General features: G+C 49.1%; 2 protein-coding genes across 11 annotated transcripts in view; both read right to left on the reverse strand.

Annotated features, from left to right (window-relative positions):
* Window positions 1–5,030: 5,030 nt before the first annotated feature.
* USE1 (unconventional SNARE in the ER 1) lies at window positions 5,031–9,731 on the reverse strand. Its single transcript, XM_042835730.1, has 8 exons — window positions 9,617–9,731; window positions 9,361–9,410; window positions 8,516–8,594; window positions 8,006–8,158; window positions 7,717–7,735; window positions 6,972–7,002; window positions 6,622–6,784; window positions 5,031–6,167 (listed from the first exon to the last, which is right to left on the reverse strand). The coding sequence occupies exons 1-8, from the start codon at window positions 9,716–9,718 to the stop codon at window positions 5,985–5,987; spliced, it is 780 nt and encodes a 259-aa protein (XP_042691664.1). The 5' UTR covers window positions 9,719–9,731; the 3' UTR covers window positions 5,031–5,984.
* Window positions 9,732–10,242: 511 nt separating this feature from the next.
* The window catches only part of MYO9B (myosin IXB), a 39,903-nt gene continuing 37,099 nt past the window's right edge, over window positions 10,243–13,046 (reverse strand). For 5 of the 10 annotated variants that reach the window (XM_042835625.1, XM_042835622.1, XM_042835623.1 and 2 more), the window contains 6 exons: window positions 12,902–13,033; window positions 12,645–12,768; window positions 12,127–12,174; window positions 11,515–11,654; window positions 11,134–11,261; window positions 10,243–10,991 (listed from right to left, as the gene is read on the reverse strand). In XM_042835625.1, coding sequence (XP_042691559.1) covers window positions 10,546–10,991; window positions 11,134–11,261; window positions 11,515–11,654; window positions 12,127–12,174; window positions 12,645–12,768; window positions 12,902–13,033 — 1,018 coding nt within the window. In that variant the 3' untranslated portion in view covers window positions 10,243–10,545. Of the gene's footprint in view, window positions 10,992–11,121; window positions 11,262–11,514; window positions 11,655–12,126; window positions 12,175–12,644; window positions 12,769–12,901; window positions 13,034–13,046 lie in introns of all 10 variants that reach the window. The other 5 variants (XM_042835624.1, XM_042835620.1, XM_042835618.1 and 2 more) reach the window with 4 other exon arrangements.

Below are 13,046 nucleotides of genomic sequence, written 5' to 3' on the forward strand. Positions count from 1 at the left end.
GGCCGTCGCTGCAGCCGCTCGGCGCGTCCCGGCGGGGGCGAATCAGAGGCCGCGGGGCGGGCGCGGGGGCCGGGCCCGGCTTCGGCTTCGCATCGTCGGAAAGAGCCCCGCGGAACGGCCGCGGTCCCCGCTGCGGAGCCCGGCCCGGCTCGGGACGCGGCTCTCGGCCCCTCCAGCGCAGGCCGGGCGGGCGGCCGCCTCCTGCCCAGTAAACAAGGGGCTGCCCCCGTCAGCTGCGAGCGGGCGGCGGCAAGAGGCGGCGCGGAGCCGGGAGGGACGGGACGGGGGAGGAGCGCGGCGGTGGCAGCGGCTTCCACCTGCCGGGCCGGGGCGCTGCGCTGAGGGCGGGGGCGGCCGCGGGCGGAGCGGAGCGGAGAGCGGCCCTGCGCGCGGCCCGGTGCCGTTCGCTCCCGGTGCCGCTCTGTTGGCCGCCGAGCAGCCGCGCGCAGCCCCGCCCGCCCGGTTCCCACGCAGGGACGCGGCGTTTGAAGCCCTTTTCCCTCCTTTTTTAATCGTCCTCGCTGCGCCGTTGTATGAAGCCACTACCGGACGTTTCCTGGCAATTTGCAGTCATTTTATCACGCGTTTGCAGTCCCGTTTCTGCAAGACGTGGAGCTACTGCGGAAATAAAACCTTTCTAATTCAGCCCCGCTCGGTAAAGAGGTTCTACCAAATCTTTGCCCTCCATCAGCTCTGCACAGTTCTCCCCACGGAGCAGCAGGCAGCCCCCAGCCCAGCGCCGTGCAGGCACTGAGCTGCATTAAGAGAGGTTGCACCGTTGTAAATATCTGTGCCATCTCTCTGTATGAAGGGAGCCATGGGGTGTCCCATAGTTGCGAATGGCGCGAGGAGCGGCCAATGAACCCACAGCTGTTCTGGGGGAGCTCGCTCTGACCCTCTGTGTTTCCCAGTTGAGGACGGGGCCTGATTCAAAGTCACCTGCGTGCAAACAAGACCGGCTGTGGTCGCTGGGCAGCAATGGCCGCTTCTACCCTTTGCAAAGCACTGGAATGTTGAGATGAAGGGCCCTGTGTGAGCAGCACTGCTTTCCTTTGTGATCATTGCAGCAGGACGGAGGTGTGTCAGAGCTGCTGCTGTGGGATCAATGCTCCCCCCAGCTCTGTTCTCGCTGGCATTTGCTCAGATTCTATTTACAACCCACAGGAGTGTGGGAGACTCAGAATCCGCTCACTTCAGGACACTGCAGGAAGTGAGGGCAGAAGGAATGGGAAGGGGCAGCAAAACCGCGCTCTGTGCTTGCAGCTCAGCCTGCCTCGTATCAGAGCCTTTGCACAAAGCAGAAAGAGCCACACGTCATCCCCAGAGCTGCGTGGAATTCGGAATGTGACTGTAATAGCAACCTGCTTCTGCTTACTCACGTTCTCGTTGCTTTCCATGTGATAATAATATCATCTTACAGATTTGCAAGGAGGATTAAAGGCTACAGCTCTATTCTCTTTCACTAAAATACTATTTTTAGTTTCTAATTACTGATCAGGAACATCGGTGTGCAACCTTTCCCATGCGGTCGCTGCTCTGAATCCATCGTGCTTTTGCCATCACGTAACCCAGCAGCAGCACTGTGGGCTCCAGGAAGGGAACCCAGCACCAGTGTGCTCCTGGTCCTATTCCCAATAGCTGCACTTTGTGCTCTCCTCTCATTTCCAATTTAAGAAAAACTGCTAAACCCATTAGTCTGATCTATGTCTGATCTATCGAGTACAACTCCCTTCTTAAGCATTAACCCTTCTCCCCATGTACGTTTTATGGTTTCTTAGGAGCAGGTTCTGGTTGCTGAGGTGAAGAGTTACCCCATGGAGCTCAGGAGGAGACGGTTCTGCTTGGAATAAAGCACAGGTTGCCTTATTTTTATTGATTCAAAGCTCCATCCAGGCTCACAAGTTGTCCAGTGTGCAGCACACGTTTTCCATCCTCCTGTGCTTTGGGGATGCGGACGAGTTTCTGCTGCAGCCAACAACGGCTCAGCGTGAGCATGGCTGGCAGGATGCGGCCAGAAGGTTCCAGAACGGGCTGCTCAGCGAGGCCTAGCACTGAGCACAGCACAGCCGGCCTTGGGAAATGTATCTCATCCTGTTTGGAGTCACGTAGAACTATTGCCAGATCTCCCAATACAAAATATTTCACGTCACAGTGACCGAATTCCTCTCTTATCCTTCCTTCCGTCCGCACCAAATCCGATAAGCGAGTGCTGTCTTCCCAAAGCAGAGCTCTGACGGCCTGCTCGCCTTCCGTGCTGAGGGCAGAAGCCTCAGCCTTCTGCTGCTGAAACAGGAAACACTGACAGATCCTTCCAGATAATTCCATTGTTACGTGAGCAAATACAGCCTTTGCTTGAGGTGAAAATGGCAGAGGGCATCTCTGCCACACGGCTCAAAAGCCAGCAGGGATGAGCGCAGGAAATGGCAGCGCTGCCCATTTCAGCTTTTGTCCTGGCTGATGTTTGGGTGTCACAGAGGCAGACACAATGTTAGACTTTGTGCTTCCCATTCCTCGCAACTTCTTTGTTTCAATTCGGCACTAACCTTCTCAGCTAGAGAGTAGACATTTCTCCTGCTGGGTACAACCCCAGGTCACTGCGTTCCATGCACAGCCCACAGCCCACAGCCCACAGCCCACCCCGTATCCCAGCCCCATCGCTGCCCCCAGCCCTGAAGCTCTTGCAGAGCTAAGCTCCCACCCCAGGCCCGCTGTGCCCCGCAGCTGCCAGCCGTGCAGTTCTGTATCAGCAGCCACGTGCAAATCAGTGGCTGCAGCCACGTCACTCTCCAATACGTCATATGCACACACTGTGCCCCAGGCAACCAACTGGCTGTGCCAGTTCTCATCTGCAGTTTGTGCTGGTTTTTTTTTTTTTATAATTAATTAACGCATATTTTTCGCTAATCCAGGGTCAGAATTGGAGGCACAGCCCCTCAGAGCAGCATAGCAGAGTTCAGCAGACCATAACCCTGTGCTCCACGCTGCTTTATCTCATGTTTTGCTTTTTGGAAAGCACAGAACTCCTAGTTCCCACTTTGATAAGCAGTTTGTTCCGTTGCTAGGAGACACACCCTTTCTTTGTAAATGTTACAAATCAACCATATCGAATCCATTATTCACTAGCTGCTGCAGCTTCCCACTTCCATCTATTAAGAGACAGCGATAGTGCCAGAAATGTCACAGTGGTCTCATGTGACAGGTGGCGTTGATTTATCTTCCATGGTTTGTAATGCTGCTGTTGGTCAATGGGAACGAGCAGCACAGCTCAGCACAGCGACCTGCGGCGAGGAGGAGCAGCCGGCACCGCGCTCTGGGCTGGGAATGGCACCAGCACCCTGCAGAGGGCTTTGATTGCTATTTTCTGCTCCTATCTGCTGTATTATTATGGTCGTTTCTTTCGTGCTTGTCACTGTGTAAGACTTTGATTCTGAGGTTTCGTTCCAGGTTTATGATGGAGTCAATGAGAAGGGAGGCGGAGCAGCACGTGGTGAGCAGTGGGACGGGACGTCCACCCATCCACTCCAACTGCTCTACAAAAAACACGACGCATCGGGTGCGAGAGCCACCACACAGCTGGGCAGATGTGCTCAGGCCACCCGCAGTCTCTGCCACGTGAGGCTCAGGAAGGCTGCATTCACCCTCCTGATGTGGCTTAGGTCTCTGACAGCACCAGTATTAGCAGTAGTGGTACCATTTTTACTTGCTGCCTGCGGATCAGGGCCCAGCCTGTGTCTGATAAACAGCTCCTCATGTCGATTTCCCAAGCTTTGGGAAAGTTAAGCAATTCTCACTTGACCATGTTTGCAGAATGCCACTTCTATACATAAGGAAACACATCAGAGCCCCACAGCACAACATGGGGCCGAGGCCTGCAGACACTGAGCGCACCACCAGCGCGACCTCAGTCAGAAATAAGGGCTGTCCGTCCATGACACCACAAAGCATTCTGTGGCTGCTTATCCTGAATAACCCCTGCACTGACCTGCAAAGCGTCTCTGAACACTATAATTACTAAAGGAACCCCAGAAAAGCAAAGACTGCTACTTCTGATTGACAAAGCACTTACGGCGTGTAGGAAGACCGCTGCCCACAGGGGCAATTAATCCATTTGGTTCATTAGTGCAGAGGGTGACACTGCTCCGTGGGGCCCTGCTGTGTGTGACAGCACTGCAGGTGGCAGAAGGGATGGGCTTCAATCTCATCTGGCACTTCATCCTTCCAAATAATGCACCCACAAGATGTCACTGCTGTGAAGCTCAATAGCAATTGATGGGGATTTGGAGGACTGAACGTTTCTGGAGGGCAGGCTGCCACTTCCCTTCCAGGGCTTTTCAACAGGACTCATTTAGAAGTGCCAAAAAGTTACAGCCAACGCACGGCTGATGGTAACGCAGTGCACCAGAGCTTCTGCAAGCTGTATTCAAAACAACAGTGTATTCTGAGCATGGAAGGGGAAAATGTGATAGACAATGAGGAAGTGTTAACATCGTAACATCCCACAACCACACAACAAATTCCAGCACTGCACTCTGCTCTAAAAGAAATGCTCAGCTCTGAAATCCCCGCGGGGAAAGCAGCAAACAGTTGGGATTCAAACACTGGTGACACTGCAGCCACTGCAGGAACACAGGGAGGAGTCCAGCAGCGCAGCTCCGCTTCTGGAAATGCAGCTACGTCACAACGACGCGTTTTTATTCAGTTGGGAGATTCTGTAAACAACACAGGCGTTCTGACGGAGCTGCTCCGTTGGGATGGATTGGGAAAAGAGCTCCGTTTTCACGAGCACACAACCGCTGTCAGTCTTTGCCCCCTCACCTCCCCTCCGCTGGGATCCACACACAGCTGAAAGATCCCCACCTCGCGGCCCCAAGGAGCAAATGGCGAAAAGCGCAGCAGCCACGGGCGGCTCTTCAGCTCCTCCACGTGCAGCACAGCAACAGCCACAGCTTCAGAGCAACTCCACAAAGCACAGCACAGGTGCAGAAGGGCTCCAGCTTAATCACGAGCCCCAGAGAATGGCTATGAGACTCTTACCACCAACCTCGCTTTATTGCGGCTATTTTCTTCCAGCTGTAACAGTTTAAGAAGTTTTCTCCAGTTTTATCACAGTTATCTCTTAGGAATCCCAATCAGACAAGGAAACTCCTGACCACAGAATTTGTCCCAGGAGGGAATGGCTGATTTCTTTTTCCCACCCTCTTTCCATTTCTGTCCTGAAAACAGCAGCTTCCTCGGAATATTTGTGCAGGTGAGGTCTGTGTGCACGGAGCGCACGGTGTGTGCAGTGCAAACTGCCACTGCGTTTTCTTACGCAAGAGCAAACCATAACCGACAATAAGTGACAACAGCAGTGCATCAAAGAGGGAAGCAACCAACTTCAGCCCCCCCACAGCAACACCAAACTGAAGAAGTCTGCAAACACAAGCATTCCTACGAGCAGAGCGTGAGCCTGAGAATAATTTTACCTGTCTGCCTCTGAATCCAAGCCAGGATAGCAAGTCAATAGCAGCGTTCTTTTCCTACACCCTACAGCTGTGTATGTACACAACCTTGTAATTAAATATCCTGTTGGCAGCAAGATCTAGCACAGCACAGTAAAGCTGTTAAAGAAAAAAAATTAAGACTTCAACGGAGCGTTATTTATGTCCTTATTGAGTAATGCCTTTCAGAAGTTGTAACACTTGCCACAACCACATTAAAAACAGAGGACTGTATCTGCTAAGGAATTTTTTAGGAGCTCACTATGAACTGCTATCTTTAACCCCGTTCTTCCCTCAATAGGCAACGATTTTAACTTGGGAAAAACATGTAACAAAGTACCCAAAATGCTCTCCATGAAACCTGTCATGGAATTCATCAACTGCACAGAAAAGGTGGGAGGGGAGGCCGTGGACAGCCTCCTCCAGGACACCACAGGTGGCAAGAATTATTACTGTTAGGTAACACACCAGCTGAGTCTTCTGACTCACGGCAGTTAAAAAAAATCATTTTAGCTTGGGGAAAATTCTGATAAAGAGAATCATACCGATGAATATAAAACAAACAACAATTAACATGATCCATAACAGCCAGTTGACCGATTTCTTCGCATGCTGTTCAAGGCGGTCAGATTCATCCTTCAGCTTCTCAAAGTTCTGGTCTGCCATCCGGAGAGAGTGGGACAGCGTCTGGGGGCACAGAGCACAGCATCAGCAGGGGTGCACGGAGGATAAAATGTGCTCAACCTGCCCAGGACTGAGAGCAAACACTGCTGACAGCCTGAGCAGGAAGGACTCTCTTATCCCGTGGGGATGAGGCACCACCTGTAAGTCAGTTGTGAAAACCAACGTCTGAACAAGTAGATGTAGTTTAAAAAGTTCCAGTAGTCAAAGTGAAGTACCAACACTTCCAAACATCATTTAAGACAGAACTTTCAGCTTCAGGAATTCTGATTTGAAAGTTCTCATCAGCAATTTTTCCAACAGAGAAAAGCTTTACAGTTGAACTGCAGAGGCAGACAGGCGCTGCCTGCAAACTTCCCTCATTCTAATCTCATCTGGAAGTTACAGCTTTTGTTTTTAACACATTAGCAATTTCACCTCCTAGGATTGCAAACTGAGGAGTTCAGCATTGTCACACTACCTGGTTGTCTTGTTTTATCACATTCTGTGCAGCCAAAGTGTTGTTTTTGAGACTGCGAGCCAAACTCAGCATTTCCTCCGCTAACTTTTCCTGCATGTCTTGATGGTGCTGCAACACAGCATCCAGCTCCACTGCTGACTGCTTCTCATCAGATGCAAGGCCTCTGCAAGGACACAAGGGAAAAAGAATTGGGATTTGTACTTACGAGCTGATCTCCCAGTGGTTCCCCAGACTGCACAACCCTGACAAAACAACGCGCACTTCACCCAAATGGAAATGTCTCTGATTTAAGGTCATTGGGAAAGTAGGTCCCAAAGCACAGAGCATCCAAATAAGAAATTTGGACTTACTTCCGCTTCCTTATGTTCAGCTCCTCAGAATCTGGAAAAAAATAATGTGTGTTTTAGTGTATTACACAATGCCATGCAATCACAGGCTGAAAAAACAAGTTCTGTGCAAGATTTTCTTTCCCCAAGTTGTAATCCCAGTTGGCCTTTTACACCAGGAATATGGATTTCAAATGTCTACCTCTTTTCTACCAGGAAAAGACAGTACATAACATCATACATTTGATTGAGAGAAAAAGCTGAGATGAATCACATCCCTGAGGGCAGCTCAGCCCACGGGCTTTGTGTTCTCTTTCAGGACACGTCAGATTGGCCTCGCTCCAGCCACTGTTACAGTAGCTATGGAAACCACAAATTAATTCCTACCAGTTCCCTACATGAATAACACGGCTGTATATTTAAGAGAAGTTGAATAACACCTCCTCTGAGCTCCTAAGATCACGTGGTTTGCTCACAGCAGAAGAGAACATCAGCAGTGACAAACACAAACTGTCCTTGCTAATGCTATAACTGAAACACCTGTTTTGATATGAATTATAGAGAAACAGGTTCCTGCAAGTCTCTTCTGCTGCACAGTGCCTATGCTCTCAGCTATTCAGTGTTTGTTTTTTTAAAATCTTGTATCTTGACATGAAGTGAGTCAGTAATTTAGAAGTACACTCTGGTCAGCCTCTAACACCTGGCCTTCCTCTTTCTTCACCCGTAAAACTCAGTCAATTACAGTTACAGAAAATGAGATTAAACTTACCACTGATAGCCAAGGGATCCTGGGAGTCAGGAAGAGAAACAAAACAGAAGATTACAAATGGCCAGTGAAAAGGCTCATGAGGTACAATCATACAGAATCACAGAACCAAAGTCCTCCACGCGCAGTAATGGCACCTGTGCCCAGTATTTAGATTAACTACGGCAAAACTAAAAAGGTGACTCCACCCCCAGCCTGGGACATATCTGAGGCACAGCCATCAAAGGCAACCAAATGTCATAAGAGACCACCTACAAGTTAAAAGTAAAGAAGCAGCAGCACCAAAACATACTGTACCAAGCAGCTCACTCCTCATCTTGCCTGTGCAACGAGCCTTTGTCTGCAGATGAACTGTTTTGGTAGCTGGGGTTCTCTCTTTGATTGTAGTAGGGGTACGTCCAGGGGCTAAGAACTGATTTGCCAGGGCCTTTTCAGTTGATGAAGGCTGTAAGAAAGAAGAAACAACGAGAAAGAGTCACAAACAGCGTTCTGCAGCATAAGGCCACCTGGATGTATGAGCTACGAGGATTTGGGGAGCACTTCCACGGTTGCTGGAACAGTTGTGGAATTTTGCAAACTCTACAGTTTGGAAAAGTAAGAAAGAAATTTCAGACTTTGCACAATAGCCTCCTTCAACAAAATACAATATATTTATTTACTATTGTTAAAATCTTATCAGGCAATCCTTGACAAGTGTTATTGTGAGATGTAAGATAAATTCTCCTTGTTGCCTTGTTCCTATGCTTGCTTTTAAGTGGAGAATACTTCTTAAGTCTTTCCAAGGTAAACTAATATATCTTACCAATTTTTCAGCTTCTAGAAGTCCCTTCAGAAAGTCTACTTTACGTGTGTATTCATTGAGCAGTTCTGGGGCAGGCTTGCTATTGGAAGTGGAAAAACAACAAACAAAGCCATGTGAAAACCAGTAAACAGCACCATCTTGTATTGTTTAGAAAACTTTTCATATCAAATTAAACAACGGGGGCTTTTTCAAGACAGAAATAGCCTCAAGTTGGGAGCATACCTGCAGCCCCCTTAAGCCACCTTGCCGAGGCAACTGTGGATGCAGCAGCTCTGGGCACAGCCAACCAGAGGAGCACTGTGCAGAGCCTGACAAGGAGAATGAAGCGTTTGTGTGACCACAGCTGCACAATTCCCTCACGCACCTGGGCCAGGGCAACCCCAGACATGGGAACAGACTGGGAGAAGAACATTGACAGCAGCCCTACCAGGAAGGAGTTAGAGGTCCTGGTAGAAGAAAAACTGAACACGAATCAGCAGTGGATGCTCACAGCCTGGAGGGCCAACGGCACCTTGGGCCGCGTCAATGGGGGATGGGAGGGGAGGCACAGGGCACCGAGGGGATTTTCCCCCACTGCTCTGCCCCTGAAGCCCCATTTGGAGGACTGCATTCAGAACAGGAAAGACGTGGAACTTCTGGAATGGGTCCATAGGAGGACCACGACGATACTCAGCACAAAGAATGGTGAGGGAACTAAGGGCTTTCAGCTTGGCGCAGGCAGGCAGTGACAGCGCCAGGGGGAATGGTTTTAAAACCATTAAAACTCCAAGATGACGGGGAGGTTTTTCACCCCACGACGTGATTCCCAGCTGCTCCGCTCGCCTGCCGCACTGCAGCACCCTCACCTGGACTGCTTCTTCAGCTCCCGCAGCATGTCCTCAAGCGCGGCCACGTACTGCGGAGAGAAAGGCTTTCAGTCGTCAGCATTACGGGCGGACATTAATTCCGGCAGAGGCCGCAGCACGGCTGAGGGCGCGCTCGGCTTTTAACGCTCTGACACTGGCTGCCTCTGCTTATTTGGAGGAGCAGAATCGTGCTATTGAAGGCCGGGAGCTTTCCCGGCCACTCTCGCCCCGACGAGAGGGCTGGGTCACGCCTCACCTTCTCCAGCCGCCACTCCTCGGGATCCCGCCGCTCCGCTGCCAGCGCCTCGCACCGGCTCAGCAGCCGCATCAGATTCAGCTCCAGCCGCGTCGCCGCCATGGCGGACAGCCGGCACCGGAAGGCGCCTTAACAGCCCTTCCGGGCGGCGCCGCCATCTTAGGGCGGGGCGCGGGCGCCATCTTAGGGCGGGGCGGGAGGCGGTGGAGGCGGCTGGGTGCCGGCGCCCCGCGGCGCTGGGCGCGCGGTTTTATTTCAAAACTCCACACAACGAAGCAGCCCCGGCGCTCTTCCGTCACAGCTCCGACACGAAACGGCGCGGGGCCCTCGAGAGGGGATTGGAGCTCAGTTCCACAGCGTGTGCACAGCTCTCCTTCAGGGCGCTGATCGGCACGCAGACGGGGGCCGAGGCAGCTCTGCACAAGCACTGTGGGAGCCGAGAATTTGCTGAGAGGGCCCCAAAATACGTCATGGTGACACTTGGGCATTTGCGCTTCCTTGGTGGAGAGAGCTTTCTCAATGCCAGCAAAGAACGATTCCAGTCAGCCATTCCCTCTGCAGGCAATGCTCACCACACAGCACTGACGCAGGCAAAAGGACGTTGATAAATGAACACAGACTTTTTTTTAAAAAGTGCAATGTATTAATAAACATTTTTGTACATTTGGTCTCAGTTAAGGCTATTACAACATTAACAGTTCTGTAAACCACACAAAGTTGTCATAAAAACATAAAAAATTAAGGCAACGTACGCTGACCCAAACTCACTGTTGGTCCCATTAAAGTTCACTGTAAGGCAAATGGAAGAAGGCACGGCAGCAGAAACGGGATGTTATTTTTTTACCTGTACACTCATGAATAAGTTCATAGCCTTCAAAGCCTTAAAAAACTAAAGTCAACTTCAGACAAATCCAGACAGATTCAGTATTTCACTTCTCTGTACACGTAAGGTGGGAATAAGGGTCTGAAAACCTCCGTTTTACTTTTGCTGTTGGTTCATATTCATCCAGAAGTTCCTGAGCGTGGGCCATTGTAGACCCTTGTGCAATGTATATAGAATGGACTTTATCAGTTCGTATTGCGGGCTGCTCCCTTCGTCTCACCACTGTTTGAGACTCTTCATCAGCTGAAGCCTTGCCCTGAGATTCTGTACATTTGAAAATCCCAGGAGGAAGCTTGATGTTTGCTGTTGGCATCACTGGTGTTCGGCGGGGCACCTTAATCTTGGACAGTGTTAAAGATGATCTGCGTCTTGAAGCCAGGGATGCAGACAAAGAACCCGAAGATGTTTGCAGAAGAGAAGGCACTGTGCAAACGTCTTTGGCAGGCACGTTGGAGCTCTGAGTGCAGCCTTGTACTCCAGAAATCATAATTCCTTTAAAAAAAAACAACACACTGAAAGCATGCATAAAAATGTAACTTGACAGAAGCAGGTGTGACCAGGTAGCATTTGGTCACCCAGCTCCATGCAGTGAAATATGTAGAATAAAAAAAGCACACACTACCTTAATACTGACCTTCGGTATCCATCCGTCCTGTTCTCTCTTCTAGCAAGCTCTCTGTGCTTGCTGAGGTCTCAGAGTCCACGTTTTCCTCATCAGAGCCTCGCTGATCAAGCTCAGGTAACCGATATGTTATGTCTTCCCTATATCAGAACAGAAAGCACTTCTGATACAACCTTAAGCAGCACATATTTCAGAGGTAAACCTTCCTGCATATAGTCATTAAATAATAATTCTCATAGTATTTTCCTCTTGTCCTGGCTTTTATGTTTTCATCTTCATAAAGGCCTGAAGAACACAGTTAACTAACCAGAATATAGTGCTTTGCTGTCTGTATTACCCCCAACCACAAAGGGCACAACCTTCAGATGCAGGGTTTTCAAAGCTACGACTTACTTTTCTTCTTTTATTGACTGTATCCGATCAATGAGAATCTCCTTTTCTCGGTTATCAGCTTCAGAAACTTCCTCTTCTTCATGCAGAGAGCCCAGTTCTGAATTGCCACTGTCATTTCCTTTGACCTGTGGACTTTTACTCTGTAAGATAAATTTATGACTCAGTCCTAAACACCTACCCTGACTAGCTACTAGCTGTAAGGTTGAAGACAAATGAGCAGGACAGCTGAAGGGCTCACGGATGAAGTGCTGTTAGTCATACAAGTGTTCCAAGAGATAATATATATATTTTTCCTATTAATCTGATTTGTGGTTTTGTTACCTTTTGTGAAGCAGTTGTTTGATCTACCAGCCTCACCTTAGTTTTACTTATAAGGAACGTTAATACATTCAAGTTCCACTCAGAATGTCTATGAAATACCAAAGCCAAGGCAAACAGGTGAAAAGCACTGCATGCAGTCAGGAGAGAAAGTTGCAACCCATACATGCAGTCTTGATTATTCAGGAGTTTTTAAAACCAACTCACAACACATTTAACAGGTTTAGTCATGCAATGGTACCATTAAAAAACCAAACCAACAACATGCATGCTGAACACAGGCAGTGTACATACCAGCATCCCCTCATACGGGGAAGAAAACCCAAGTTTTACAGGCCACAGCTAGAGAGAGATAAAGATCAAATACACTATAACACGACTTCTGATCAGACAGAGGTGGTTTTTTGTTGTTCGCTTTTTTTGAAACAGTACAATTAAAAAAAAAGCATATTTGTGATAACAGAACACAGAATATTTTTGTCCACCATCCACCTCAGGAGTGCAGGAACTCCTTTGCCATTCAACAGACTGCAATCTTAATTCTACTGATTGAATTACACGGAAATAGATTTAGATTACTGCAAGAGCAAAGCCCCACACTCCCAATCCATCATTTATGACACCCCAGCACAGCTGTATATTTATCTCCTGCCTATTATTCTGCACAAACCCAAATCCCTTTTCCTCTCATCTGCTAATTGATCTTTGACTTACAGAATGAGATGGATGGGAAAAAGGAGCAGGACATCCCCTCACGGAGTGAGATGCCTTCTGCTGGATGCTGAGGTTCTGTGATTTATTTCAAAACTTACCGTATTCTGCCGAAGCAATGAGAGCCGCCGAAAAGCAATGCTCTCAGCTGCTTCCAGCTGACTTATTTCATCCATTTTTATCTTGTACTTCCTTATCTGCTCCTTTATCAGCATCTCTACGCACCTGTACGAAAGGGAAAGATGAGAACGATCTCATGCTATAGAAGTATGCGAGTGTTGTAAAAAACAAAACAAACACAGGTGGCAGTACTTCCATATTTTGAAAAACTCCTTTGCAGCAGACTGCTCCAACTTACATGGTTGTTTTTGAAACATCCTTCATGCTGGTTAAAGGGTCAGAGGTATCAGGGCAACGCAAGAGGCATGGAGCAAAAACAATGGCCAAGGCATTGGGTGACATACGGTTGACATCTTCTATCAAAGCCACTCTGAAATCCAGTG

Source organism: Centrocercus urophasianus, unplaced genomic scaffold (assembly GCF_019232065.1).
Source record: "Centrocercus urophasianus isolate 14NV4802_14NV808 unplaced genomic scaffold, USGS_Curo_1.0 seq_54, whole genome shotgun sequence".
Taxonomy (NCBI): domain Eukaryota; kingdom Metazoa; phylum Chordata; class Aves; order Galliformes; family Phasianidae; genus Centrocercus; species Centrocercus urophasianus.